We start from the raw sequence: 27545 nt of genomic DNA, 5'->3' as shown, positions 1-27545 counted from the left end.
CTTCATCTAAGCCTTCAACTTGTATGTTAGATCCAGTTCCAACCAGGTTATTTAAGGAGGTATTCCCTTTGATCTCCTCCTCCATTTTAGATGTGATTAATCTATCTCTGTTACAGGGATATGTACCTAAAGCTTTTAAGGTTGCTGTAATTAAACCTCTGCTTAAGAAACCGTCTCTTGACCCAGATGACTTGGTCAATTATAGACCTATATCCAATCTTCCTTTCTTATCCAAAATTCTTGAGAAAGTAGTTGCCAAACAAGTTTGCGATCACTTCCACCATAATGAACTTTTTGAAGAGTTTCAGTCTGGCTTTAGAGCTCATCATAGCACTGAAACAGCTCTGGTGAAAGTCACTAATGATATTCTCATGGCCTCAGATAATGGACTTGTATCTGTGCTCGTCCTTTTGGATCTTAGTGCTGCATTTGATACAGTTGACCATAATATTCTTTTAGAAAGACTTGAATATTTTGTTGGAATTAAAGGAACAGCACTAGACTGGTTTAAATCTTATCTATCTGATCGAATTCAGTTTGTTCATGTTAATGATAGATCTTCAACACGCTCAAAGGTTACCTGTGGAGTACCACAGGGATCAGTGCTAGGACCAATTCTCTTTACTTTATACATGCTCCCAATTGGTAGAATTATTAGACAGCATGGGATTAATTTCCACTGTTATGCTGATGATACCCAGCTATATCTGTCTATAAATCCAGATGAAGCTAACCCATTACATAGATTACAGGCATGTCTTGAAGACATAAAAACCTGGATGACTCTTAACTTTCTGCTTCTGAATGCAGACAAAACAGAAGTTATAGTCTTTGGACCAGAGTCTCTGAAAAAGAAACTGATTAGCCAGTCACTTCATTTGGATGGGATTAAACTGATTTCAGATAATAAAGTAAAAAATCTTGGTGTTGTTTTTGATCAGGACCTGTCATTTAGGTCCCATATCAAGGAGGTTTCTAGAATTTCCTTCTTTCATCTGAGGAACATTGCAAAAATTAGAAATATCCTGTCCAGGGGTGATGCTGAGAAACTAGTCCATGCATTTGTTACTTCAAGGCTGGACTATTGTAATTCTTTACTATCAGGAAGTCCACAAACTGTAGTTAAAAGCCTTCAGCTGATCCAAAATGCTGCAGCCAGAGTTCTAATGAAAATTAAAAAGAGAGATCATATCTCGCCTATCCTGGCTTCTCTTCATTGGCTTCCTGTTAAATCAAGAATAGAATTTAAAATCCTCCTTCTCACATATAAAGCCTTAAATGGCCAAGCTCCATCTTATATCAGAGATCTGATTGTTCCTTATGTTCCTAACAGAGCACTTCGCTCTCAATCTGCAGGTTTACTAGTGGTTCCTAGAATTTCTAAAAGTAGAATGGGAGGCAGATCTTTTAGTTATCAGGCTCCTCTCCTGTGGAACCAACTACCAGTTTTAGTCCGTGAGGCAGACACCCTGTCTACTTTTAAGGCTAGGCTTAAAACTTTCCTTTTTGATAAAGCTTATAGTTAGAGTGGCTCAGGTTATCCTGAGCTATCTCTATAGTTATGCTGCTATAGGCTTAGACTTTTGGAGGACATAGGGACCCCCATTTCATCATTCTGCTTCATTCTCTCTCTGTTCTCCTATTCTGCAGAATCTGTTAGTTCAATCTCTAACCTTCTGCTCTCTCTGCTTTTCCTCAGAGTAGCTTTGCCTCGTCTGTTCCTGTTTGGCTGTGACGTCATCCTGGAAAGAAACATCAGCTGTGCTGCTTCTATCAACACCCTTGTTTATAGATGTTGGAGATCGGCCTGTTTTCCAGTGTGGTCCTGTTTCTCTGACCGTGACTGAGTGGATGTGCTTTCTTCGTCCTCTGGCATGGGAGCTGCCTTGGAGCTCGTCTGCCTGGCTGTGTGTTTCCTGGACGGGGCCGCCTTTTACAGCTGCTTTTTGTATCTCTGCTTCTGTCTCCTTGAACCCCAGTCGGCCTCGGCAGATGGCCGCTCACACTGAGCCTGGTTCTGCTGGAGGTTTCTTCCTGTTAAAAGGGAGTTTTTCCTCTCCACTGTCGCTACAAGCATGCTTAGTGTGGGGGATTGTATTTGAGTCAATGAGTCAATGCAATCAACTGGTTTTCCTTAGATAGAAAACTTTGTATCAATTTGATCTGGTTGAACTGTAAAGTGCCTTGAGATGACATGTGTTGTGAATTTGGCGCTATATAAATAAACTGAATTGAATTGAATTGAATTGGTGCTGGCCCCATGGCTATTACTGTACTGTAACAGAGAAGTGACATCCACTGGATGAGCTTTGATAAATATGGAGATTGTGTTTGAAAATCTTAACAGAAAAGACATTTGATTTGAAGTTTTACACTAAAACTTATTAAATTTAGTTTTCAAAGTAATATATAATTGAACTTTATTGATCTCACAATGGAGAAATTTACCTCTGCATTTAACCCATCCTCCATGGGCTGCCATTGTGTGGCGCCCAGGGAGCAGTGTGGGGTTAAGGGTCTTGCTCAGAGACCCAGAGTGGCAGTCTGTGGGAGTGGGGCTCGAATTCAGAACCTCAGGATTCCAAGCTCTATGCACTAACCACTAGGTCCCTACTCCGCTCAATTTTGTGCCTGAAGCAGTCACAAAAAACACCCATGATCCTCTATTTCTTCTGTTGTTAATTAGATCCACTGTCTGGGAGTAACAGAAGATAATCTTCCGTTATTATCAAGCCTAATTAACAAAGTTAATTGAATCTGATACTGCTGTAATTTGCTGACATCAAACCTCCCTTGGTTTCTGACAGGTCTTATGTCAGAGTATGCAGGTCTCCCTGTATTGCTTTGTCATTACGTTATTCGGTTGGAAGTTGATTAGTGCCACTAATCCCATTTGCTGCTGCAATCCTTCTGTGAATCTTACAGGAAACGAAAATAAGCATTAGCCCTTCTATAGAAGTATGATCCAAAGATTTTGCTGAAGTGGAGAGACATAAAGATATGTTGGTTGAGCCGTAAAACACACACTTTACTTCTCAGGCAGTATTCTATGGCTAACTGGAGTCTCTGCCAGTTGTTATTTAGCAGAATATTGTCTGTTCCTCACAAAGCTTTGCTTTCATTACACAGCTTTAAGATATACATTCTCATTTTGTCCAGGTTTATCTGAACAGTTTGGTTCTTTAAAACCCAGATTGTTTACATTTTCATTCTTATGGAGTATGGACAAAAATGAATGCCATCACAAAGTGAATTCAGGTTTTCCAGAGTGAGTTAGGTTCAATTGAGACTCTCTTCAATAATTCGAAATGGGACAAAAATAATATGACCTGAAACTGAACTGATTTGCTTTGAAACTGAATTTTATTGCATTGAAATTTAATTGGTCAAGGTTGAGTGCCTCCTCTCCCTGATGTGGAATGGCTTTCATTACCCGAGTGATGTTTAGGGCCTCAAACTTTCCGAATAAGTTTAGTTCATTTAGGAAGTCAGCATCGGCTGAATCAGCTGCATCCACCACGGGGGAGGATTCGTTGTAGTCTGTGATCGCTCGTATGACTAACCACATCCTCCTGGTATTGCTGGCATCAAGGAAGAGATCCTGGAACTTCCGGCTTTAGTTCTGCTTTGCTGATCTGATGGCACTATTCTTTTTCCTGACCCCTCCAGTCATCCACAGGCACTGGCGGTTGTAGATGTGAGATCTATGTCTGGTTTGTAGCGTTCTAGGCAGCAGGGAGGGTGAGAGAGTCTTCTGATTGAATGTGGTTTTGGAGAACTAAGAGGACCTGCCTGTGGTTTTGGAGAACTAAGAGGATCTGCCTGTGGTGAGTGAGAACTAAGAGGATCTGCCTGTGGTGAGGGAGAACTAAGAGGATCTGCCTGTGGTGAGGGAGAACTAAGAGGACCTGCCTGTGTTTTTGGAGAACTAAGAGGATCTGCCTGTGGTGAGTGAGAACTAAGAGGATCTGCCTGTGGTGAGGGAGAACTAAGAGGATCTGCCTGTGGTGAGGGAGAACTAAGAGGATCTGCCTGTGGTGAGGGAGAACTAAGAGTGTCAGACTGAAGAGAAAAGCTACAAGGATCTGACTGAGGAGAAACGAGAAGCTGATTGTGGAGAAAGGGGGAACTGGCCCCCTAAGCGGTTCTGGCTCAGGGACTGGCCCGCTGGCTCGGGGACTTAGCCTGACGTAGTCCTACTCAATTCTAGTCAGAATATGAGTCTGATGCTGCTCCATAGAGCTGCGATTATGGGGCGTGTTTTGAACGAACCAGGAAAAAAAATTCCTCTGCATTCAATTGGATAGACCTACAACCAATAAGAGCAAAGGAGTGCGTGACGTATGTTAAGCGACGCATAGTTGTTGTCAACAAAAATCAAAGCGTGCAGTTGCACGCCTAGAATAAGAAGATGAGCCTTGATCGCGTTTCTCTGTTCCTCTTTTAAAATTAATTTGCTGTCGATATCTTCTAGAACAGACCTAATAGCAGAATCTACGCACCTCAACTCTCCAGCGGCAGCCATTGTTGTTGTCACCCATGCGCGCTTTGGTGACGTGGTTGATTACGTTACTGTTGATCATTTGTCCATCATCGTATAAAGCCCGCCCTGACAATTTAATTGACCCGCCAGATATTGTGCTAGCATACTCGCGCTACTGTTGAGCAATACCAGACCGAACTTCCCGACCTCAAATGTTGTGGGCGGGACTAAGTTCGGAATGGCACCCAGGCTATCGGGGACTGGCCCATGCTGATACATTCTATTTATCAGCACTTTTAGCAAAACAAGCATACTTTACAGGGTTTTCAAAAACTTTAAAATGTGAAGAAGGATCATGGAAGTGGATGTGCTTCTTTATGGATCCAGTAAAGTTGTTTTAGAAGGGGTGTTACACAGTTCTTTGAATGTTACTTACACTTTGACTTTTAAAGAAATCCCTTATATCTATCTATATTTTTTTCAGAGACCCTGGCTGCGAGTGTATAATCAAACACATGCACGCACATGAAAGCAATTCAAATTGGTTTTTCTATATTATGTCACCCAATGAGAAGAAAAAATGCCTAATTTGCACAGCAGATTCCCTCACCAACTATTGTCTTTTGTAGACCCATGTTTTTCTACAAGACCGTAACACCTGGACTGTTTAAGATATTTAAAAAATCCAACCAAAACGTACCAGAAAGCAGACTAAAAGGCTTGTGACCCTACAGTTCTAATTATGGGGGCACGTAGGACTTCAGCAGCGCCGTGACCATCCATTGACAGACCACATTCAGTGGCGCATCAGATGTTTTAGGAGCTTGTGGGCGGCCTAAACTCAGGGAAGCGGGCTTCAGCTTGAGCTGCGGTTTTCCTCTTGGTCCTAGTGCTATAGTCTGTGTACTGACAATGGTCCCCCACAATTACGTCCGTGGCATGGGGGTGCAGTTAGCACCAAGATGATCCGGGGTTAAAAACCCAACGATAGCTCTTCCAGCATCCAATCTGCATGTTCTCAGTTATGCAGTACCTTTGGTTGCCAATGTGAATCATAAATGCTTATCTCATCATATATTTGTAGAAAGAAATCAAATCACAGATCATCTGACACAGACTGATCTGATTTTATCTAACAGTTGAAAGGTACTCTGCACATTTCTGACCGTGTTCATAAAGCTGCTGTGGCAGCCTTTGTTGAAGCCTTTTAAATGTAGTGCTGCATTTTCCAGCTAATTTTAATGATGCTTATCCTCTGGCAAAGCTGGAGGGTGTTTCTGGTGAGGTTATTTAAAATATAATATCAGTTGAAAGAAGATAAAGTAAATATAACCATCTGACAGCTTATGAGCCAAGAAGCATCTCTTTTTATTCACCCAAATCAGTCATAAAGAGCAGCATATTTTTTTCCCAAAAACGGCGCATCTCACAGATAGTAGAGAAGGTGTCATTATGAGCCGTTTAGCATCTGTGGAAACAAGCTCCATTAAAGCTCTTAATTGCCTATTGTATACAATAAGCATGTGTCAGTTAGTGGAAAACCCAGTATTTTATGTGTGTACATCCGATCTTTCCTTAGTTATGCTACGTTTATTTTACTGGAGGCACCGACAATCCAACCTGTGAAAGAGGTTTTTACTCTCCCTGCAGCAGGAATCAGAAAACAGTCTAATTATTAAGACTAGTTAAGGGAAAGATACAAAACGATGTCCGTTCACCAAAATAAGAGTGAACCAAATATTTAAGGAGATACATGTATGTGACATTTTACCTTTCCTGTTTTAGTCAAGCTCTGTTAGAAAAGGAAAGGAATTTACTGGATGTAAATAATGACAGGAGAAAATGTCATCGCTCCCTAAACTGCTGAAATTTAAAACAATTTTTAGTATCATTAAAGATAATGTATAGAATGCAGCAAAAATAATGTATTTTCACCCAATATTCCCCACTTGTCTTTGTGTTGAGGCTTGGGTAAGGGGGTTAGAAACATTCCTTATTGTTGTTCTCTACTTTAAAAAACACTTTAGATTTTAAAATGGAAAAATTTTCTATTTTTTTTAAATATTTCTTTATTTAAAAAGTCAGTGTATAACATGGATACATAAAAAACATTATTTTATTTCAGTGTTAAATTCTGTTTACAGATTATAATTACAAATGTCTCCGGACCTTTACTGGTTGTTGACTTTTTTTATTGCTGATTTTAATTGGTGACGCCTGCCAATCAAACGTATACTAAGTTAAGATTACGTTTATCACAACAGTATATTTATATGAATGCCAACAACAACTAACATTATAACACAAAACATACGTTCATTTACAGGTTTAGAGGAAAGAAGAATAAAACGTTAGCCTCGTTGCATGCAGTTAGTAAAACCTTGTAGCTAAACCAGGTCCTGGAAAAAGACCAAGTGTAGGGTCTCCATCTGTCTTTTAGACTGCTGATTAAACGTATATTGTATTTCCGAATGGATCATCTAAATAAATAGTCCTCCTAATTGTCAATCATTCTGGTAATATGTTTACGCAAGGCCGTCCTACGTCATCGTCCCCCGTTAGCTATCTTTTTCTGTGCATGAGCACTTTCAGGCGTATATCTGTGATGAGGTTTCTTACAAGAAGCATTGTGTTCCCTAAAATGAGAAATGCATGTGAAGTTATCATTTGGCATCGGTTTGACCAGTAAGGAAATCTTTTAGCACAGCAGCATTAAACTGGGCAAAGTGGACTCAGGTTGCTGTTTGGTGGAGCTGGTCGGCCATCAATGATGGTCAGAGCTCAAAGCTTTCTTTCAGAAACAGGTTGTGGTATGATGACTTAATTCTCGTAATATAATGACTTTACTCTTATAAATAACGACCTTATTCTCGTAAAGTTACAACTTTATTCTCGAAAAAAAAAAAAAATATATATATATATACACTCACCGGCCACTTTATTAGGTACACCTGTCCAACTGCTCGTTAACACTTAATTTCTAAGCAGCCAATCACATGGCGGCAACTCAGTGCATTTAGGCATGTAGACATGGTCAAGACAATCTCCTGCAGTTCAAACCGAGCATCAGTATGGGGAAGAAAGGTGATTTGAGTGACTTTGAACGTGGCATGATTGTTGGTGCCAGAAGGGCTGGTCTGAGTATTTCAGAAACTGCTGATCTACTGGGATTTTCACGCACAACCATCTCTAGGGTTTACAGAGAATGGTCCGAAAAAGAAAAAAACATCCAGTGAGCGGCAGTTCTGTGGGCGGAAATGCCTTGTTGATGCCAGAGGTCAGAGGAGAATGGCCAGACTGGTTGGAGCTGATAGAAGGGCAACAGTGACTCAAATAACCACCTGTTACAACCAAGGTGGGCAGAAGAGCATCTCTGAAAGCACAGTACGTGGAACTTTGAGGCAGATGGGCTACAGCAGCAGAAGACCACACCGGGTGCCAATCCTTTCAGCTAAGAACAGGAAACTGAGGCTACAATTTGCACAAGCTCATGGAAATTGGACAATAGAAGATTGGAAAAACGTTGCCTGGTCTGATGAGTCTCGATTTCTGCTGCGACATTCGGATGGTAGCATCAGAATTTGGCGTCTACAACATGAAAGCATGGATCCATCCTGCCTTGTATCAACGGTTCAGGCTGGTGGTGTCATGGTGTGGGGAATATTTTCTTGGCACCCTTTGGCCCCCTTGGTACTGATTGAGCATTGTTGCAACCATGTCCATCCCTTTATGACCACAATGTACCCAACTTCTGATGGCTACTTTCAGCAGGATAATGCGCCATGTCATAAAGCTGGAATCATCTCAGACTGGTTTCTTGAACATGACAATGAGTTCACTGTACTCAAATGGCCTCCACAGTCACCAGATTTCAATCAAATAGAGCATCTTTGGGATGTGGTGGAACGGGAGATTCGCATCATGGATGTGCAGCCGACAAATCTGCGGCAACTGTGTGATGCCATCATGTCAATATGGACCAAACTCCCTGAGGAATGCTTCCAGCACCTTGTTGAATCTATGCCACAATGAATTGAGACAGTGCTGAAGGCCAAAGGGGATCCAACCCGTTACTAGCATGGGGTACCTAATAAAGTGGCCGGTGAGTGTATATATAATTCCAGCCTGGCCCTAATACTCCGTCGTACTACTCTATATGTTATGTGGAAAGATTATTTTTGAAAAGTTAATCAGTATATAAAAACGGTGCAGATATGACCTATGAGGGTTAAAGCCACGCGGAGCCCTGGAGCAAAGAGGAGAAGATTTGGTTCAGATAATAAACGCGGAGCAGTAATTAGTTTATGAAAGTGCCTTCAGTGACAGAGCACTCCATTTGTCAGAAGAACAGAAACGTGTCATCGTTCTCTTGCTATGGATGCTGTCAACCCTTTATTTGATGTGGTTTCTTCTTCGCTTGTTTTTCTCTCTCTCTCGTCACTCAGACTCTTCCTTGTACTTATTTATTATGGCTCCATCTCTTTTGTGTTTAGCCATCCTGACAGACATTGGGTCCCTCCTTTTCTGCCTTTGTCTTTATCTGTCACCCTTAACCGTCTTCTTGCCAACTGTTTGCTTCCTCTCAGAGTATAGAGGGTAAATTAAAGCAGCCAGAAACATCTGTTTTCACATCATTCCATCTCCTGAACTTAATTCAGCTTTTCCAGGTAAATCATGGTGGGATATCTGTCATGTTGGGATTTAGGAACCTAACCCACATGCAGAACACACTCAGACACGGAGGAAAAGTTTAACTGTTTATTTGAAAACACAATGATTAATAAAAACTGATTTGGGGACTGGTCCAGGACTGGTCACGACCGGATTCTCTGCAGAGAGGGACAGTTCAGTTAGCTGGGTTTCAGGTTTGGTTGTTTGAAGGATAATGCAGGTCTGTACCTGTTCAGTAGTTGACTGAGCGGAAGAGGGAGGGAACCAGGAGGGTCCAGAGGCAGATGGTGAGCAGAGGGCTCGGCAGCGGCAGGGCTTGACTTCAGACTTCTCGGTGCTCAGATCAGAGGTTATCTCCAGTTCTCTTCTTGAGAGCGGGCAGGCAGGTTCAGACAGCTCGATCATCCAAGGATCTCTTGAGATCAGACAGGTAACGCAGAAAAGAGACTCTTCCAGAGTTTCAGGGTTAAGTTCAGATCTTCCTAGGAAGCAGAGAGGACAAAACTGATTAGGTTCATCTTCAGGTATCAGGGAGTCAGAGAATCAGACAGGTTGGTTGGCTCAGGCTTGCTAACCGTAACTGGCTTAACACTCTGGCACTGGAGTGTTGTCCTGCCGCTGCTTAAAGGCTGGTCTCCTGATGAGCCAATGAGCCGCAGGTGTGGTCGTCAGCTTCAGCTCCAGGAGACCTAGGGCACCCTCTGCTGGAGGAAGGTGGACAGACCTCCAGATCCCAACAATATCATGACGTTAGTGTCCTGGGAACCTCCCAGCCGCCACCAAACTGGACGTTGAGCAAAACAGAATCATTAAAAGCTAAAGATGAGCCAGTACTGAGAACATCGAATGTGTGTCGTTTCGAATATGAAGTTTGAAATGTGCTTCATGTGGGATAACATATTCCCCTGTGTTTTTCATCATGGAGATGTTGCTGTTCACGTCCATCAGGAAGAGAAATTTAATTCTCAAAAAGGACTAATCATGATTCACAAATTATTGAAATAATCCTGGACTAACTAACTGGATTATAGAGACTCTAACAAGGTGACCCGATTGCTGAAATCCAATCAGGGGACATTCCAACTTATAGATAAAAATAAATACATATCATAAAAATTAAATTAGGAAACCGGGACAGTGATGCTTTCATCCATTTTTACATATTTATTTATATTTAAACAACAAAAATAAAGCGTAAAATCCAGGAATGTGCCTCTCCTATTTCCAAATGAATCAATCGATGGTGTTTATTAGTGCCATCTGGTCATTCAGTCTTCTTTGTCTTTTTCTGCTCCATCTTCCTTTCTTTCTAGTTGACTTCTACCTGCTCTCTGTTTTACACTTCTAAGTAGATTTTCTTCCTTCTCTTCAACTTTTCCATCAGTCTTCCTATTTTCCCCCGCTCTCATTCATTCTTCTTTCTATCTGTCTTCTAATCTTCTTCCTCTCCTCTTCTATCAATCTTACAATAATCTAAAACAGCGTCACAATACAATCAAATCACTTCCGAACACATGTAGTCTCATATTATGATTATTATTATGATTATTAATATTATCACCTGGTTAACTACTAAAAAGGCTAATCACCACAATATTTGGAGCTACAAGTTAAAACATTATAAATGAACATTAAACAGGTGGTTATTTCTGTTCCTCTATCATTCACAGATCATGCAGATCTTGTCTCATTCAGTTTTCCTTTTACTGCCTCTTGTTTTTTATAATGAGGAACTTTCATATATCCAAATTGAGTGGTAGAGAAGTAGACCTAAATCTGGAAGTCTATGCTCATAAATCACAACCATAAAACAGCCAAACAACGTATAACTCTACTTACAAAAAATAACTATCTGAAGATATAAACTAAAGGTCACCAATCAGTTCTAAAAACATCTTTAGACCCTTGTTCATCCCTGGAGAACCAACAAAGCAAATTAGCTCCTTACAAGGAGTTTTCAATCATTCTGTTTAATTTTATTTTAAACAAAAGCTCATTTAGAATAAACCAAAATCGTATTTCTATTTATGATTCAACATTTTCTTAGTTTATGAAGATGATCTATCCAGACCTTTTAAAGTGGCGAAACTTTCTTACCTGTGATATTTAGTAAAATAAAGAAAACCTGCTATTAGGCACCTTTGGCTACTTGGTTATTAATCCATTAACCCAGCAAGTAGTAAACAGATTAAGGCTGGTAGGAACAAGTTTACGTCCTCCCAGTCAGTAAGTGGTGCACTCACGCTCAGCCAGTTAGCATTAGCATCCGACAATCCGACTGGAGCAGAATCCATCGTAATAACAGGTAAATATTTATATACTTTGGACCCATCTTAATCTAAAACACAATTATTCACATATTAAACTATCTACAGTTTTCTCCTGCACTATTATAGATTACCAGTGGTAGTTATTTTCTCAAAAATCTAACTGTTTTGTAAAAAAAATTTGATTTTTTTTCTTGTATTAGTTTGCTTTCCCTTAGTTTGAGGAAGTAAATATTATATTAGTATTTGCAATATCTAAAGTGGTAGATGAGACCATTTTTTCGCTCTGAGAGAAAAAAAAGGTCCATTTTAATTATAATACTCCCATGGTTCTCCCCTTTTTAGTTTAATTCTGTTTTGTCGATCTTACACTCACACCTGCTCCATATTCAGCTCATAAGCCCATTCTTTGTTCTGTTCCCCTTATATACACCAACTCTGCAGTCACTCAGTGCTGGTTCCTTGTTGTTGCTAGTTGCTTCCTCATCTCTGGCTCTCCATGTGAGTTTTCCACAATGTTTTCAGGTTGTTTTGTTCTTTGTATTTTTGGATGTCTGCTTCAGTTTTTTATCAAATAAAAAAGAACTCATCTCTGCATTTGGTTCCCCAAACGACTTCACCCCCAATGTTTACAAAAACTGTGTCTTCACCCTTATTTATTTAAACAAATTTTCAAAGCTCATTTCATAAGAGAGCTCTTTATCCTATAAGAATCGTAGGTATTTAAAGGTATACTATGCAACCGGTGTTGATTTTCCAGCGAGGCTCCCCCCAGAGGGCGAAAGTAAAAGTGCACTGTCGTAAATATGCTCAGCTGTTCTCCTGGTTTCTCCGTCAAGCCAGGCGCGGTTGTTTTGAGCTTAGCAGACAGTATGAACATGCACACAGAGAGAGAGAAACCATTCCAATGTTACTTACAATCGCATCAGCAGAAACGCGAGGTCGGCGTCACACTTGCAGCCCTCTTTTTCTTTTAGCTCCCGCCATTTGGAAAAAGCTTGCCCGAGGTTCACTCGTGTACGACTCCTCTCTCTGTCCGGAGCCCTTTTCCTCTTTCTTGCCTGCTCCGACATGGGCTTTCGCTGTTTCCTCGCTGGTTCCGCCATGATTACTGCACAAATATCGCCACTGTGCTAGCAACGAGCATGCTTTTAACTGGGGGCGTGTAGCAGTTCTCGCCGTAAAGCAAGACCGACTCTCGCGAGACTTCTGAGCCTGTGGGTGCGGGCCGAGGGCTCCTGCAATTGCAAGTGGGGTATTTCCCCCACAGACCACCAGGGCGGCCGAGAAAACCTTTGTTCAACCTGAAATGACTCATTTAATCATCCAAAACGTTATGGAACACATTAATTAACTGAAAAATGTTGCATAGTATGCCTTTAAAATTTACAGCAATCTCGATTTGTTTTCAAGTTGAAACAGTAGAATAAAGATGAATCTCTGACAGCCTTTGCTCATGTGTCCTTATTCAAAACCATTTTAAGAGTTTGTTACCATAACTGCAGTATACTATGAGCAGACATGACATGACCTCCAAAGATCAACAAGTTCTCTGCTAACAAAAGATAACAGATGAAAATAAACAGTAACACAAATGAGGCGTTTAAGAGAAAACAATAGAAACTCCTCTTTTGATTTTAGGAAGAGAGAAACGGAATCTGAAGACTTTGCACAGCAAAAATGTGCATCTAACAAAGTCTTATTTCTAGCTAAAATGTCCTTTTGATCTTGTATTGAGATTTGGATGCTGTACGAGAGCAGATTATGTTAGATTATTAATCTTCTGTTGAGAGGATTATATTAAAAATAGGAGCAATAATCTTCCTCTGCAGTAAAACAATTGCACATGGTAAGACATTTTGAAATCAATATAAGTCTTACCAAAGGGATTGTGTCACTGCGCTGGCAGATTATTGGACTTATTTTAAGTAGAAATTTCTATAAAGAAGATTAATAATCTTCCAGAATCTGCTCTCGCTTTGTATATTAATCTAAAACAAGATCAGAAGCACTGACTTGAAATGAGATCGTAAGACTTTGTTATAGATGGATGTTTTCGGCAGAGTGGGATTTTATTTCATCGTCTTACTTCCTGCTTAATTAAAGGAAAAATGTATTTTACTTCATTAAGTTGCGTTCTCTTGTCTCCATTTAGAGAACAAGGTTTAATGTTTTCTACCAGACTTCTGCTGATTTAGCCTGCAGCATAAACACCATGTTTGCTGTTAACCCTTAAACTGCCAGGTCAACCAAAGCTAGATGTAGACAGACTGAATTCATAGCACTTAAATATTTAGTTAAATCTCATTTCAGCCCAGGCAGTTCTTTGCATATTGCATAGAGTAATGCAGGGGCAGCAATAAATCTGTGCAGCTCCAGTAAGAAAAGCCCAGCAATGCTGCTCATTTTTGAAAAAAGACCTGAAAAATGTCTTCCAAGTCTTCCAGCCTGCGGAGTTCTGCTTCGTCAACCATTTCCGCTGCCAAGAGGTTTTAACAGGCAGCTTCCTGTTCATCTCAGGTCTTAGTCATCATCTGTGGCGCTTCAAAGTATTTTTTAGTGACACTGAGTGCCTCGCAGGATCCTGTCCCTCAGACAGCATCTTCTGCCAGATTTTCTCTTTCTGAAATGAATAAGCTGATGGGGAAAGAGCAAAGCGACTTGCTGCATAATGCAGCACATCCGTTTTCTCTCATCTCTCATTTGCAGGATACATTCACTTTCCTGGAATAATGCATTGCTGCCTCTGTTCACATCTTCTCGTTGCATTTCTGCAGAACTTGCAGAGATTTCTCTAACAGAGGGGGACCATGTGACGTAAGCAGGGGGTCTTTCTAATGGTATTTAGCTGAAAACAAATCTTCTCTGAAGCAGTTTTAGATGTCTGTGTCTTCTTTCTAAGTGCAGATGATAAATGAGGCCGAACTAAGCTTATCTGCTGCTTTTTTTGTGTAATGTGGCCTAAAGGAGGAGATTTACCCCAACTTCTTAAATCAGCCTTTTCACAAAAGGATTTATCTAAAGGAGGAAAAAAAGGCTTTAATCTCAGAATTCTGACTTTTTTCTCAGAATTCTGACTTTAGTCTCAGAATTGTGACTTTAATCTCTATTTTGACTTTAATCTCAGAATTCTGACTTTAATCTCAGAATTCTGACAGTTAACTTTTTTTTTTTTTCCAGTGGCCCTAATCCTCTTCCCTAGATTTCACCCCGTCCAAAAAAACAAAAATAATTATGCAAGGTTTAAATCTGCTATCAAGATGCTCTGAAGAGTATCATTTACATTTTCAATGTCATTTTTATTGTAAAATTTCTACAAAGGAAAATGATCGGAACACGAAAAAGTTAAATATATGTTAACATTTAATCTGCATAAACTGGTGGATAAAAAACTTGGATGGTCAATTTATTCTTGCTTTGTTTCACTGTTTAAGCTGAAAAATGAGACAAAAATTATCTATTTAACAACTCAAATTTCTTTTTATCTTTGAAATATCTATTGGCACATATTTTTTCTTCTTCTTTTGGGCCCCTCCTCAATCATCTGCCTTTGCAATCTTCCTCTATTTCCCCCCCAATACGCCATCCCTGTTTGTCTAACTGTGCTTCCCCTCGAATTGAGCAGGGGAGATAAACATCCATTTATGTTTAGAATAAGAAAAATGAAAATAATTTCTAGTTATATTTTAAGGGCAAAAATCCTCATCCCATTTACAGATTATCTTATCTAGCTGCTCAGATTAAGACAAGGAAATGTTCACTTATTTTTCTATTGTTTTTGTTCTGAATGTGCTGCGAAATCTGGAAGGTCCACATCATCGGGACAAATATCAATGCAAGATTTTGAAATGTGAAAAACTCTGAGGGAATAAATGGAAGTTTTAGAAGAAACAACTCCTGCTTAGAAAAAGTATGATGAAAAAAGCTGGGGACCACCAATAATTACATCTGATTACTTTACTTCATATTTATTTGTACATATAAAGTTAATATTATTTATATTCTGCTTAAAATTTGTTTATTTCCAAAATCTAAAGATTAAATGTATTATTTTAAATGAATGGTGATTTAATGAAACATTTAATAATTTAATGCTGATTTCATTTATTTGAATAATTTTTTAGATAATTATAGTTGTTACTCCTCCTTCAAAATTACCCCACTTGCCTTGGCTGGCCCCCTACAATTCCTTTTTAAAGTTGTAGAGAAGTCATATTTAAATGTCAAATCATTCCGGCTCAAACATTTATCTAAATGTACTCTTTATCAGACGATATTGTCCCCAAATTTAGAAAATTTCTGCTTAAAAAAAAAAGATCCTGTCTTAAAATCTATGTTGTTTATTTTCGGTATCTTCTGAAGGCCAGTTAGTTCTACGTCAGCCTGAACACCTAAATTCGGCCAATCGTATCTCAACGGTCTTCTGTCAATCAAAATTTTTTCGGTCATAGCATCTTGATTCATATGTTGCAGCTAATATACGCAACGGTTGAAATCAGAAATGAGAATCATTTACTTTTTCCATTGAGTTCCGTCCCAGTGTTCACGGGGATGGACGTCTGTGTCTTCAGCAGGCGTAGAGCTAACAGAACTGGCAGCGTTGCGAGGCAAGGGCTCAAATATGTACGGCTGGAAGCCTTCTACACCAAACCAAGCTTCTGCCGCCCTGGCGTCCTCTTCTACAACATCTTCGTCCCCGCTTTTCTCCTCTAAATAAAAAATGGATGACGGAGGAGACTCATCCACGACCTCCGACACTAAACTCTCCTCCTCTTGCATGTTTCCGCTGTCCATAGCGTTCCTTGACAGCGTCGTTTCTAAGTCACCAATTTAGTGCTACTTGGTCCCAATGGAATTTCCCATTGGGAACCTACTAGCAATAAGTTGCTAACAGGTTAGCAACGATGCTTCTGACAAACCAGCCACAACCAAACTTGCTTACGAACCTTCCCCCAGAACAATCCCGCCCCCTTGATGAACGACCAATAAAGTCGGGCACCTTTTGGGAGAATTCAGAAATGCAAAGCTTAAGACTTAAAACATCAGTCTTTGTGCTAAAATATTCATTCTTTCATTATTTGTGGACACCAAGATCTAAAGAGATGCGTCATCTCCTGGTCAGACACTGTAATTCAGTGAAAGGGTGGAGTGTGTAAGATGGGGGTCTCTCCAGTGGCTGGAAGTTGGAGGGGATTCTGCTGGGAGTTGGAGGGGAGTTGGCTGCCATTGGGCTGGTGTTTGACTGGGAAGGGCGATTTTGAATCGCTGGTACTTTAGGAAAATACATTTAAAATGCTTAATTTAATAATTACGTTGCATTCTAATAAATACAGCTATACGCATTTTCAGGGGGTAGTCGGTCCATTCCATCGTTCTTGATTGGAATTAGAATAAAGTAGGAAATCGAAATAAAACAGTGTGTTAATATTGATGGTTTTATTGCATCCCAGAGGGAAATAAAGCAGCAGACTGGCCGTCCATTTGTCTACTGTCTAATCTAGGCCTCAGTGTGTGACCTACCTACGAGACGAGGTGGGTCACACCTCGCCTCGCCGTCTTCCTGTCTGTCGCTGAGTTGGCGCCATGAATGGAGAGCAGTTATTTTAGTGTCTGTTCTGTTTTCATTACTGCGTCTCTGCTGGGAGACAAACTAATGAGTCCTAGCTCTCTGTCTGCTTCATCACAACTTTTCTGCGTCACCTTCAGACGTTTCTCCGTGCTCGATCACAGTGGGTGCTCCACATGCCGTCGCTCAGGAAGGAGCAGCTCTCAGGTGCTGCTTTCCTTCACAAAGTGGCGCTTGCTGCTATGGAAATAAGTTACATTTAGGACATTAGAGGAAATTGTGTTCACCATTAAAGCTGGGAACTAACTATGAAATCAGATCTTTGTCCAAAATCTCAACCTTTAGATAAATGGTTAGGATGAGAGGAATGTTTAGGGGAATCAGAGCCACAAAGCGGACATAAGAAACTAAACCATAATGAGACATTAAGCCCCTGAACATCTGGAACAAACAAACAACAGCAGCTGGCTGAATGCGCCACGTTCTCGGCTTTCCAAGCAGATGCTACGAAGGGAACATCTGCTTTCCTTGTATCTGTGTTTGGGTGATCGGTTGGTATGAAAGAAAAAACTCCTGTTAAGCAGATTCCCTAAGAACATCTTGATCACATTTTTATGAATAGACAGAAGTAAAGATCAGGGCTGTATATTCCTATCCAGTCGATGTGAACATAAACTGAAAATCTGCCGAAAATCTGTCTGGCAGGAAAACGATTCTGCTCTTTAGTGTCCATGATGCCTGAGACATGATGAGCATGGTATTAGCTTAATTCTTGGTGTTTAGTGACTGACTGAGCAACAGATCAGCGAGCGGGCCGCCTGCGACATGCTTACAGCTCCGAGGGTCTAATTTAGGGTCGGTGACAAACAGAATCAGCCCAGAAATGTTCTGAATCAGAAAGCTGTCATCCCTTTAACCATTAATCATTTGTCCCGATTGCCTTCTAAGATTGCCTTTTGCTCTGGTTCTGCTAAAGGATGCTGATTTGGATTAAGGTGAACAGAGTTAATGTCCCATCAGCATCCTGAACAAGTTGGTCAGAGGCTGCAATCATCAAGAGTTCTCCAGATCCTTGTCGGAGTCGGCAGTGGAGCCTAAAATTCCCAAAACATTTTCCTTTAAATGGATCCATGACTAGTTGAACATATTGGCTAAAATAAGTCGTCATTTTTCTATTACCTAAAACATTGATCTTTGTGATATATTAAAAAAAATTACTACCAAAATATATATATTTTTTGTTATATGTTTCACGCATGGAGGTCACCATTTTTTCCCTGTGCAATGCATGCTGGGTAGATGATGGGGTTTGGTGATACTGGACTGGAAAGCTAAGAATAGCACAGCTGATTTTTATCGTATCACACACCGACTGGTGTAAATTTAGACAATAACTTGTACGTGTTTTATACATGCTATACGTTTTTTTTTTATAAATGTTATACACGCTTTATACTTGTTATACATATTTCATGCATGTTATATGCATGCTATATATGTTTCATATATGTTATATGTATTTTAATCATTTTATATCCATTTTATACATGTTATACATGTTTTATGCATGTTATATGTGTTTTATATAAGTTAATCATGTTTTTATACATTTGATACATGTTTTTATTCATGTTATATATGTTTCATACATGTTATACCTGTTTTATCAATGTTGTACATGTTTCTATACATGTTATACGGATTTTATGCATATTATACGTATTTCATACATGTTATACATGTTGTACATGTTTTTTATACATCCTATACATGTTGTACATGTTTTTATACATGTTATACATGTTTTATACATGTATTTTACAAGTTATACGTGTTTTATACATGTATTTTACAAGTTATACATGTTTTATACATGTATTTTACAAGTTATACATGTTTTATACATGTATTTTACAAGTTATACGTGTTTTATACACGTTTATATGGGTTTTTATAAATTTTTATACAAGCTATACATGTTTTTATACATGTTATACGTTTTGTACATGTATTTTACAAGTTATACATGTTTTATACATGTTATACTTGCTTTTATACATTGTATGTGTCATATATAGGTGTTATGCATGTTTTATATATATTATATATGGCTTTGTATACATATGGGCATATAAAAAAATTTTACAACAGGAAAAAAAACAAGGAATCAATGTAGAAACGGGGCAACAGCTCGTCGTTTAGTATGTTCGGTGAACCACATAGCAAAGATGGCGGCCCCCCCGATTGAACAGAGGAGAACTTGTAGGATGTGATCTCTGCAACTTTAACATATTTCCCTGTGTGATGACCAAAGCAGCCCTCCAGGCTTCCGTTAAATTTCATTCACTTGAACATACACATTCCAGTCATGATGGTCGCCCCTCTGTTGTCTAATGCTGAGGATGACTGATGATGTAGAAAAAGTGAAAGAGCTGAAGCTCTAACCCAATTCTGCCAAAGTGCCGTCCCACCAGAACAGGATAGAAATAGCTCCATTCTGGGTCAGTCTTTAATAATTTCAGAACCGAGAGCTTCCTTCTCTGGACCTGTTGAAATGATTCTTTGTTTTCTAATTGGATCATCATTTTAATGTCATAGCTTATTTTTCTTTACCTTAACAAAGACTTTTAAAAACTTTGAGGTTTGTTTAAAAAATGTGTTATTTATGACACTACACTTCTGTTGAATTAAAATGGAGTCACTCTCACTTTTTCTGAACAAATTTGCCCATCAGAGTCCTTGAGGCCCCTGATATGCCCCGTAATGTGAGCTGCACATTAATTTGAGGCCTACTTACTGTAGCAACAAAATGTACCTCCTGACCTAAAGTTGTCCTTGCCCTTGTTAGAGTGATTTCTGGTCTCTTTCCACTAACAGACCAGGACGCAGCAGCAGATACCCAGAAATGGCTCCAATAGAAATATTTTATACATCCTAACCTTGTGAGTGGACATGTTGAGCTGCTTAATTCGGCACTGATTTGTGCCTGTTTCCCTGCAGTGGATACGGACGGAAGGAAGCTGAAAGGAGGCATCCAGAGGAGCACTGAGACGGGATTGGCTGTGGAGATGCCCAGCCGGACCGTCCGCCAGGCCAGCCACGAATCCATAGAGGACAGTATGAACAGCTACGGCTCTGAGGGCAAGTAAGTACCAAAGATAACAAAAACAGTAGCAGCCATTCAAAATGGCCCTTCCTTCTTCCAGCCATTAGAGTGACCCCCTCCTTCTCCTGGGCTTGCATATTTTTACTCTGACTCCACCCTTTCACTGAATTACAGGGTCTGACCAGGAGATGGCGCTTCTCTTTAGATCTTAATATCCACAAATCTTGACCGAAAAACATTTTAGTATAAAGACATGTTTGAAAAGGAATCTTAGGGGATGAGTAGTAGCTGTAGCTGAAAACTCAATCAATCAATCAATCAATCAATCAATCAATCAATCAATCAATCAATCAATCAATCAATCAATCAATCAATCAATCTCTATGCAACTGCAAAATAGTTTCATTTTTTGTTTCTTTTCTAAATTCAAGCGTAATGTTTTCCACTAGTGAACAGCCCTTGAAACAGATTTTTCACAGCCAATTTGCTTTATTTCCATAATAAACACGGCGCTCACTCTTTGATTGACATCCACAATGTCAAGTTAAAACAGGCCAAAATCAGGTAAGTGTAGCATATCTGTAAAAAACAGTATACTATATTTTAAATTAATGCAAATGGATCATAACACATAAGGTCAATAGGCTAGTTCTCAGAAGATAGGTACGACTCATGAAACAGCAGACAGAGACTAGAAGTTTGCAGTTGCGAGTGCCTTGTATTTATAGTGAGGAAAATTTTATACATATTTACAACATCAGTGAATCATCCTAATGGCCATATAAAATGTGCAGAAAAAAGAAAGAAAACAAAACAATAAAGAGGAAAAAGAAAAAGAAAATTAATCAATTTCACAATTAATGAAACCACATCCCTTCAGTCCATTCACCCCAAGCTGGGGTTGATTAAAGGTCCCAAGCAAATTCTTTCTAAAGTGCTTGGTGCCGTGCAGGTCGTGGACTGACAAAAGTCAGAGCAGAGTGGAAACTAAATTGTTCGTTGGCTGCAAGGAGCCTCCTACCAGCCTGGGAGGATATCCAAAGTCTTTGTGCACCCAAAGTGCAATCTTTCTTGGGCTCTAGGCCTGGACCTTCAGCTCGCCATCAACACCTGGCCTGAATAATAAAACAGGACCATTTTCTCAATATATATATATATATATATATATATATATATATATATATGTATATATATGATCAAAACATTCTAGTGTGCACACAAATTCAGTTAGTGGTACTCCTTGCACTACAAATAATTCCAAACAATAATTTTCAATCAATATGCATATTCAATAAATATAAAGTTCCATATAAATTACATTCATGAAAAATCCAATAAATATGCACTATATAAATTAGTCAACATGAAATGTTAAAACAACTAATACAAACAAGTGCTCAATAAATATTTAAGGCACCTCATAGTCCACATAGGGTTCTTCAAAGCTAGTCTGGGCATTTGTTTGTATAATCAGCAATTTAGCAGCTAGACAACAAACAAAGACATCAATGAGCTAAAATTAAGCCACACAAGAGAAACACTCACCAATTCCATAGTTTGTATGTAACACAAACAGGGTTTTTCATTTCATCTCGGTTAAGTAGTTAGCTCCTGCAGCTCTGCTTCTCCCAACATGCCATAGTCTTTCATACTTCCCCACTCCAACTAATATACCTAACTGATAGGCTGTTGCACATGTGACCCTGATACTCAACAGCAATTGGCTGTGTAGCAATGAGGGGATGGAAGTGAAAAAAAAACACACAGAATGATCACTGGAATCTTTCTCCATTATCCAAACATGTAAATGGAAAATCACTGGGATTTACATCCGGGTTACATAAGCTCCTCCTACGTGAATATGTCGTTAGCCATGCAGCAACAGCACCAGAAACACATTTGGTTCTAATGCACCAAATCAGATTCCTGTAGCGGTTGGCCAAAGACGCTAAAGTATCATAGCATGCTGCTGGTGTTACATTGTCTGACATGGTTATGGAATCTACCAAACTCATGAACGCTGCTCAGATTCAAATGGAAATGTGGTAAAAGGAGGTTTAACCTGAAGAGAAACATGGATCAGTTAATCGGTGGCTTCAGGGCCCAGAGGAGCTAGAAGATCCAGCTTTCTCTCCGGGATCTTTTAGTGGTGCTGGTGTTTTTTTATTTATTTTTTTATTTCATTATTCTCTGCTGCATGCAAATCATTTTTCTTGCCTACTAATTAAAGCAGCATGGAATAATCAATGGATCATTATTTATACCTAAAACTGATATGTTCGCGGTGATTTAATTGATATAGTGTTAATCAGTAAAAAAATTTAAATCATAATTTTTTGCCCAAATATAATAACACATCACTCCTACCAGCGCTAAGCTTACCGCACGGTGACATCACTGCCGGAAGATGGCAGGAGTGAGGTGTTACTACGTTTGGGAAAAAATGGCCGCTCCTGGACTCAGTTGTTGCGATGAAAATGATTGTTTTCATTTTTTCTGCTGATTAATGCAAAATTCATTAAATTAATGTGAACGTTGTAGGTATAAATAAGGATTCATTGATTATTCCTTGCTGACCGGACTTTTCCTTTAAGTCATCATGCCTAATTGTATTGTCACCATGTCTGAAAGCTGTCGTTTTCGGTTCTGCCATTTCCAAAGCTAATTAAATCAGCTTCATTTCCGTTACATTGATTTTCAAAGCCCTGTGTGAATTTCCAATTACATAAACATAGATTCAGTCAGAGAAAAGATAAATTCCCTACCTGATGGCTGCTGACCTTCTGAGTTCATCCTGATTAAATGAATGGATGTTTGCCGGTTTGACTTTGAGCTGAAGTGATACGGAAGGTCCACTGAAAGTTAGAAACTCAGAAATGTTTATTTAAAAGTCCCATGTTTGTGGCGTCCTTCTGGTGCCAGCTCATTAATGATAACATAGTACTACTACACATCCAAACACATGCAGCGCTCCATCAGCCTGCTTCCAGCCAAATATTAACAGTTATATAAGCAGACGAGGCAGGCAGACTGACTGATGCGTGCTCCGAGGGTGTTAATAGAAACAAGGGCTGCTGGGAAACAGAAGCAGAGAAAGACTCCATGTTCCCTTCCATAAATCTGGAATGAAACACTTCCATTTGAGCTACAAATGAATCAGCAAAATGTAATCTAAACCTGTTTACTGAGAGGGTATGATAACAAATGAAACAGATGTTATAGATTGTTTTATTTCGTTCTAACTGGCTGAATCTAGGCAAACGGATATAAAAAAAAAAACTGAAACAGAAGAAGAAGGAGACATCAGAGGACAGGAAGTATCCTGTATCAGTTTAGTTCTTCTGAGCTCATGGCTTCAAAACATCCTGAATTACCGATATCCATCACAGAAGGAGCAGAAAATCATCATCATCATCATTCAGCCTGTATTAAATCAGGAAAGTCACCATGAGATCAGCAATCTCTTCTTGAGGGACACCTGGGAAGTTCTACTTATTCTGTCAGATGCGACGGGATGAACAGAGTTTGCTTCTGTCCACACGAAGCCAGACGCCAAGGGCCACCACAAGCCTCCTCGAGGTGGGCCCCTCTTTACCTGCCAAAAATACACTCACCGGCCACTTTATTAGGTACCCCATGCTAGTAACGGGTTGGACCCCCTTTTGCCTTCAGAACTGCCTCAATTATTCGTGGCATAGATTCAACAAGGTGCTGGAAGCATTCCTCAGGGAGTTTGGTCCATATTGACATGATGGCATCACACAGTTGCCGCAGTTGGACATGGTCAGCAACAATACTCAGGTAGGCTATGGCGTTGCAACGATGCTCAATTGGTACCAAGGGGCCCAAAGAGTGCCAAGAAAATATTCCCCACACCATGACACCACCACCACCAGCCTGAACCGTTGATACAAGGCAGGATGGATCCATGCTTTCATGTTGTAGACGCCAAATTCTGACCCTACCATCCGAATGTCGCAGCAGAAATCGAGACTCATCAGACCAGGCAACGTTTTTCCAATCTTCTATTGTCCAATTTCCATGAGCTTGTGCAAATTGTAGCCTCAGTTTCCTGTTCTTGGCTGAAAGGAGTGGCACCCGGTGTGGTCTTCTGCTGCTGTAGCCCATCTAACTCAAAGTTCGACGTACTGTGCGTTCAGAGATGCTCTTCTGCCCACCTTGGTTGTAACGGGTGGTTATTTGAGTCACTGTTGCCCTTCTATCAGCTCCAACCAGTCTGGCCATTCTCCTCTGACCTCTGGCATCAACAAGGCATTTCCGCCCACAGAACTGCTGCTCACTGGATGTTTTTTCTTTTTCGGACCATTCTCTGTAAACCCTAGAGATGGTTGTGCGTGAAAATCCCAGTAGATCAGCAGTTTCTGAAATACTCAGACCAGCCCTTCTGGCACCAACAATCATGCTACGTTCAAAGTCACTCTAATCACCTTTCTTCCCCATACTGATGCTCGGTTTGAACTGCAGGAGATTGTCTTGACCATGTCTACATGTCTAAATGCACTGAGTTGCCGCCATGTGATTGGCTGCTTAGAAATTAAGTGTTAACGAGCAGTTGGACACTGCTCGTTAACACCTAACACCTAATAAGGTGGCCAGTGAGTGTAGATCATCATGGACTTCAGGAAGAACTGTCCTAACCACGCTCCACTGGTCATCAACAGTAGAGGTGGTCAACAGCACCAAAAGCACCAAAAAACAGTTAAAGCAAATGTATTTAGTTTCACATCATCAAATACAGTTTTAATTAACACCATGATTCAGTCTGGTCATTTCAAATTCAATTCCTGATATTTAAAGTAAGTCTTTGCCCATATGGAGTGGAGTAAACGTCACTATTTACCAGTAAAATCCTTTTGAAATGTTCCAATAGTTCTTTGTTAAACTACAACTAAAATGTTGAAACAGCAGAAGAAAATAGTAGTTTTACTAACATCGTTGTTCTGCCTTAATTTTTCCACAAAGGAACAACTGGTTGAAAACAGCAAATTAAACTTAAACAAAACCTTGTTTCATAAAAGCTACAGGTTAAAACAGCTGCCTTTTTTTAAGAAAAGTGATCATCTTAAGATGATGTAAAAGGCATTAGCTAGGGTACAGAAGATCTTTTATCTGTAAATATAAGGAGCTCATAACTTTACATACTCCAAGCTGCAGAAGCTCCAACAACAGATATACAAATAAACTGGCGCCCTCACTGCATCGTCACCTGTTGGCCCAGTCTACTGATTGGAAAGCTCTGTGCATAGACACTTCCTTACATTAACAAGCACTTTGTCATCTGACACCATCCAATCACACTTATGAGCTTATTGATTAATGATCGGGGCCATTTTACTGTGCGCAGCAATGGAGATTAATCTAAAAGGCTTTTCGGGGGTTTTGTGCATCGTTCCATTTCTATATGCAGGTCCAGAGGTTCTAAGACTGACTTGAAAAGCAACGTGAATGTCAGATAAATAAATAAACCTTTACTGAATGTGATCTGACCTGTTTGGCTGTGTCAAAATCCTGGAGAGAAATATCAACTGTGCTGCTGCCTTTGTTTATGCCTTCAAATCAATGAGTCAATGCAATCAACAGGTTTTCCCTAGATAGAAAACTTTGCTTTGTTTATGTTGGAGTTCGCCCTGTTTTTCGGTGTAGTCCTGTTTCTCTGACTGTGACTAACTGGATGTGCTCTCTTCATCCTCTGACATGGGAGCTGATTTGGAGCTTGTCTACCTGGCTGTGTGTTTCCTGGACAGGGCCGCCCTTTATAGTTGCCTTTTGTATCTCTGCTTCTGTCTCCTTAAACCCCAGTCGGCCTCAGCAGATGGCCGCTCACACTGAGCCTGGTTCTGCTGGAGGTTTTGTCCTGTTAGAAGGGAGTTTTTCCTCTCTACTGTCGCTATAAGGATGTTTGCCTTCGAGTCAATGATTCAATGCAATCAATTGGTTTTCCTTAGATAGAAAACTTCTGATCAATTTGACTGTATGATCTTGTGAACTGTAAAGTGCCTTGAGATGACAGGAGTTGTGAATTGGCGCTATAGAAATAAACTGAATTGAACTGATCTTAGAGACTCTAAATCTAGACTAGTTTAAACTGGATGACAGGATGTCTGAGATCATTCCCTGGATTATTTTGTGCCCTGTCATCTGTGATTTGCTCATTTGAATCCTTCTCCCATTTATTTTGGGAAAATTAAAGGCCTCATTTGGTGAGGATACAGTGAGACCTATATGGTCTTTGCTTCCTGACTAGTTTACAATCAAAAACTGAGTCCAACTGGTCAGTTGGATGACATAAGGGAGGAAAGACAGAAAATGACGAAGCTACAGGCATCAATAAGAATATTATTGTGTAATATGATATTTTTGTATCGACCGATCTAAGGAGGCAAAACTGCTTTAGTCGTTACTAGTGTTGCGCCGATGCCATTTTTTGGCCCCAATACCGATACCCGATACCTGGCTGTGCAGTATCGGCCGATACCGATACCATAATAATGTAAAATAATCACCATCATGGCTTTGTCAAGCTGCTGCCTACCTTTGTGAAGCAGGAAAAAATCTAATACAAAGTGAATCCAGTAGAACTTTTTATTGCCTATCTGGAATGGGTGACAATAGTTGAATAAACTTAGGGCTCGCAAAATGGCATCAGTCCCTATTTGTTGGTACTCGCCGATACCGATACCACCATTTTAGGGCAGTATCGGAGCCCCGTCCAATACTGGTATCGGTATCGGTGCAACACTAGTCGTTACATCAGTGCAAATAGTCAAAGGAGGAGAAGGTACCAAAGGAAGAAAAAGGTGCATGGAAATAGGCCGTATTTACTGTGCATCCATATATGACAGCTGTTTTTAATAGTAGGATCAGAATACAGGGTTATTGCTCAGGATGTTTAGATCAGACAGTGATATCAAACCTCCTCTAGACAACACGGCAATACTCCATCTATTAATGATGGGCAATCGGTGCAGCCAGAGATAGATCTGTCAGTACAAAGGATCTTCTACATCAGTTCCAGATCTTAGCTGAGTGTAAAACAGCTCGGTCACAGGTTGGGTTAGGAATGGGCTTTGTAGACTCCAATGATGAATGTCCCATCCACTGTCGCTGTTATCATTATTCACCCAATATAATAATACTGGAATATTCACTGCCCAATAGTAATACAGGCTCATCATTCATTACAACTTTTTATCTTTTTTTATGCTGTTTTGTACTATCCTTTACCTATCCTCTTTGAGGAGCAGTGGGCTGCCATTGTGCGGCGCCCAGGGAGCAATCAGGGATTAAGGGTCTTGCTCAGAGACTCAGAGTGGCAGTTTTGAAGCCCTCTGCCCTAACCACTGGGCTGCCACTCCCCCAATATACATGCCCACTTTCCTTAAAGGCCCTTTGCTGGTCCCTTTATATACCTTTTAAACAACAATGTTTGTA

At 40.0% G+C, this 27545-nt stretch overlaps 1 protein-coding gene across 1 annotated transcript in view; it reads left to right on the top strand.

Annotated features, from left to right (window-relative positions):
* Positions 1–27545, top strand: part of rims4 (regulating synaptic membrane exocytosis 4) — a 63311-nt gene that overhangs the window by 13159 nt on the left and 22607 nt on the right. The window contains exon 2 of the mRNA XM_038300745.1: positions 19988–20132. Within this exon, the coding sequence (XP_038156673.1) occupies positions 19988–20132 (145 nt within the window). The remainder of the gene's footprint in view (positions 1–19987; positions 20133–27545) is intronic.

This window comes from Cyprinodon tularosa, unplaced genomic scaffold, assembly GCF_016077235.1.
Source record: "Cyprinodon tularosa strain WSP-4 unplaced genomic scaffold, ASM1607723v1 ctg455, whole genome shotgun sequence".
Taxonomy (NCBI): domain Eukaryota; kingdom Metazoa; phylum Chordata; class Actinopteri; order Cyprinodontiformes; family Cyprinodontidae; genus Cyprinodon; species Cyprinodon tularosa.
The sequence above is the reverse complement of the archived record's forward strand: the minus strand, read 5'-3'. Positions and strand labels throughout refer to the sequence as shown.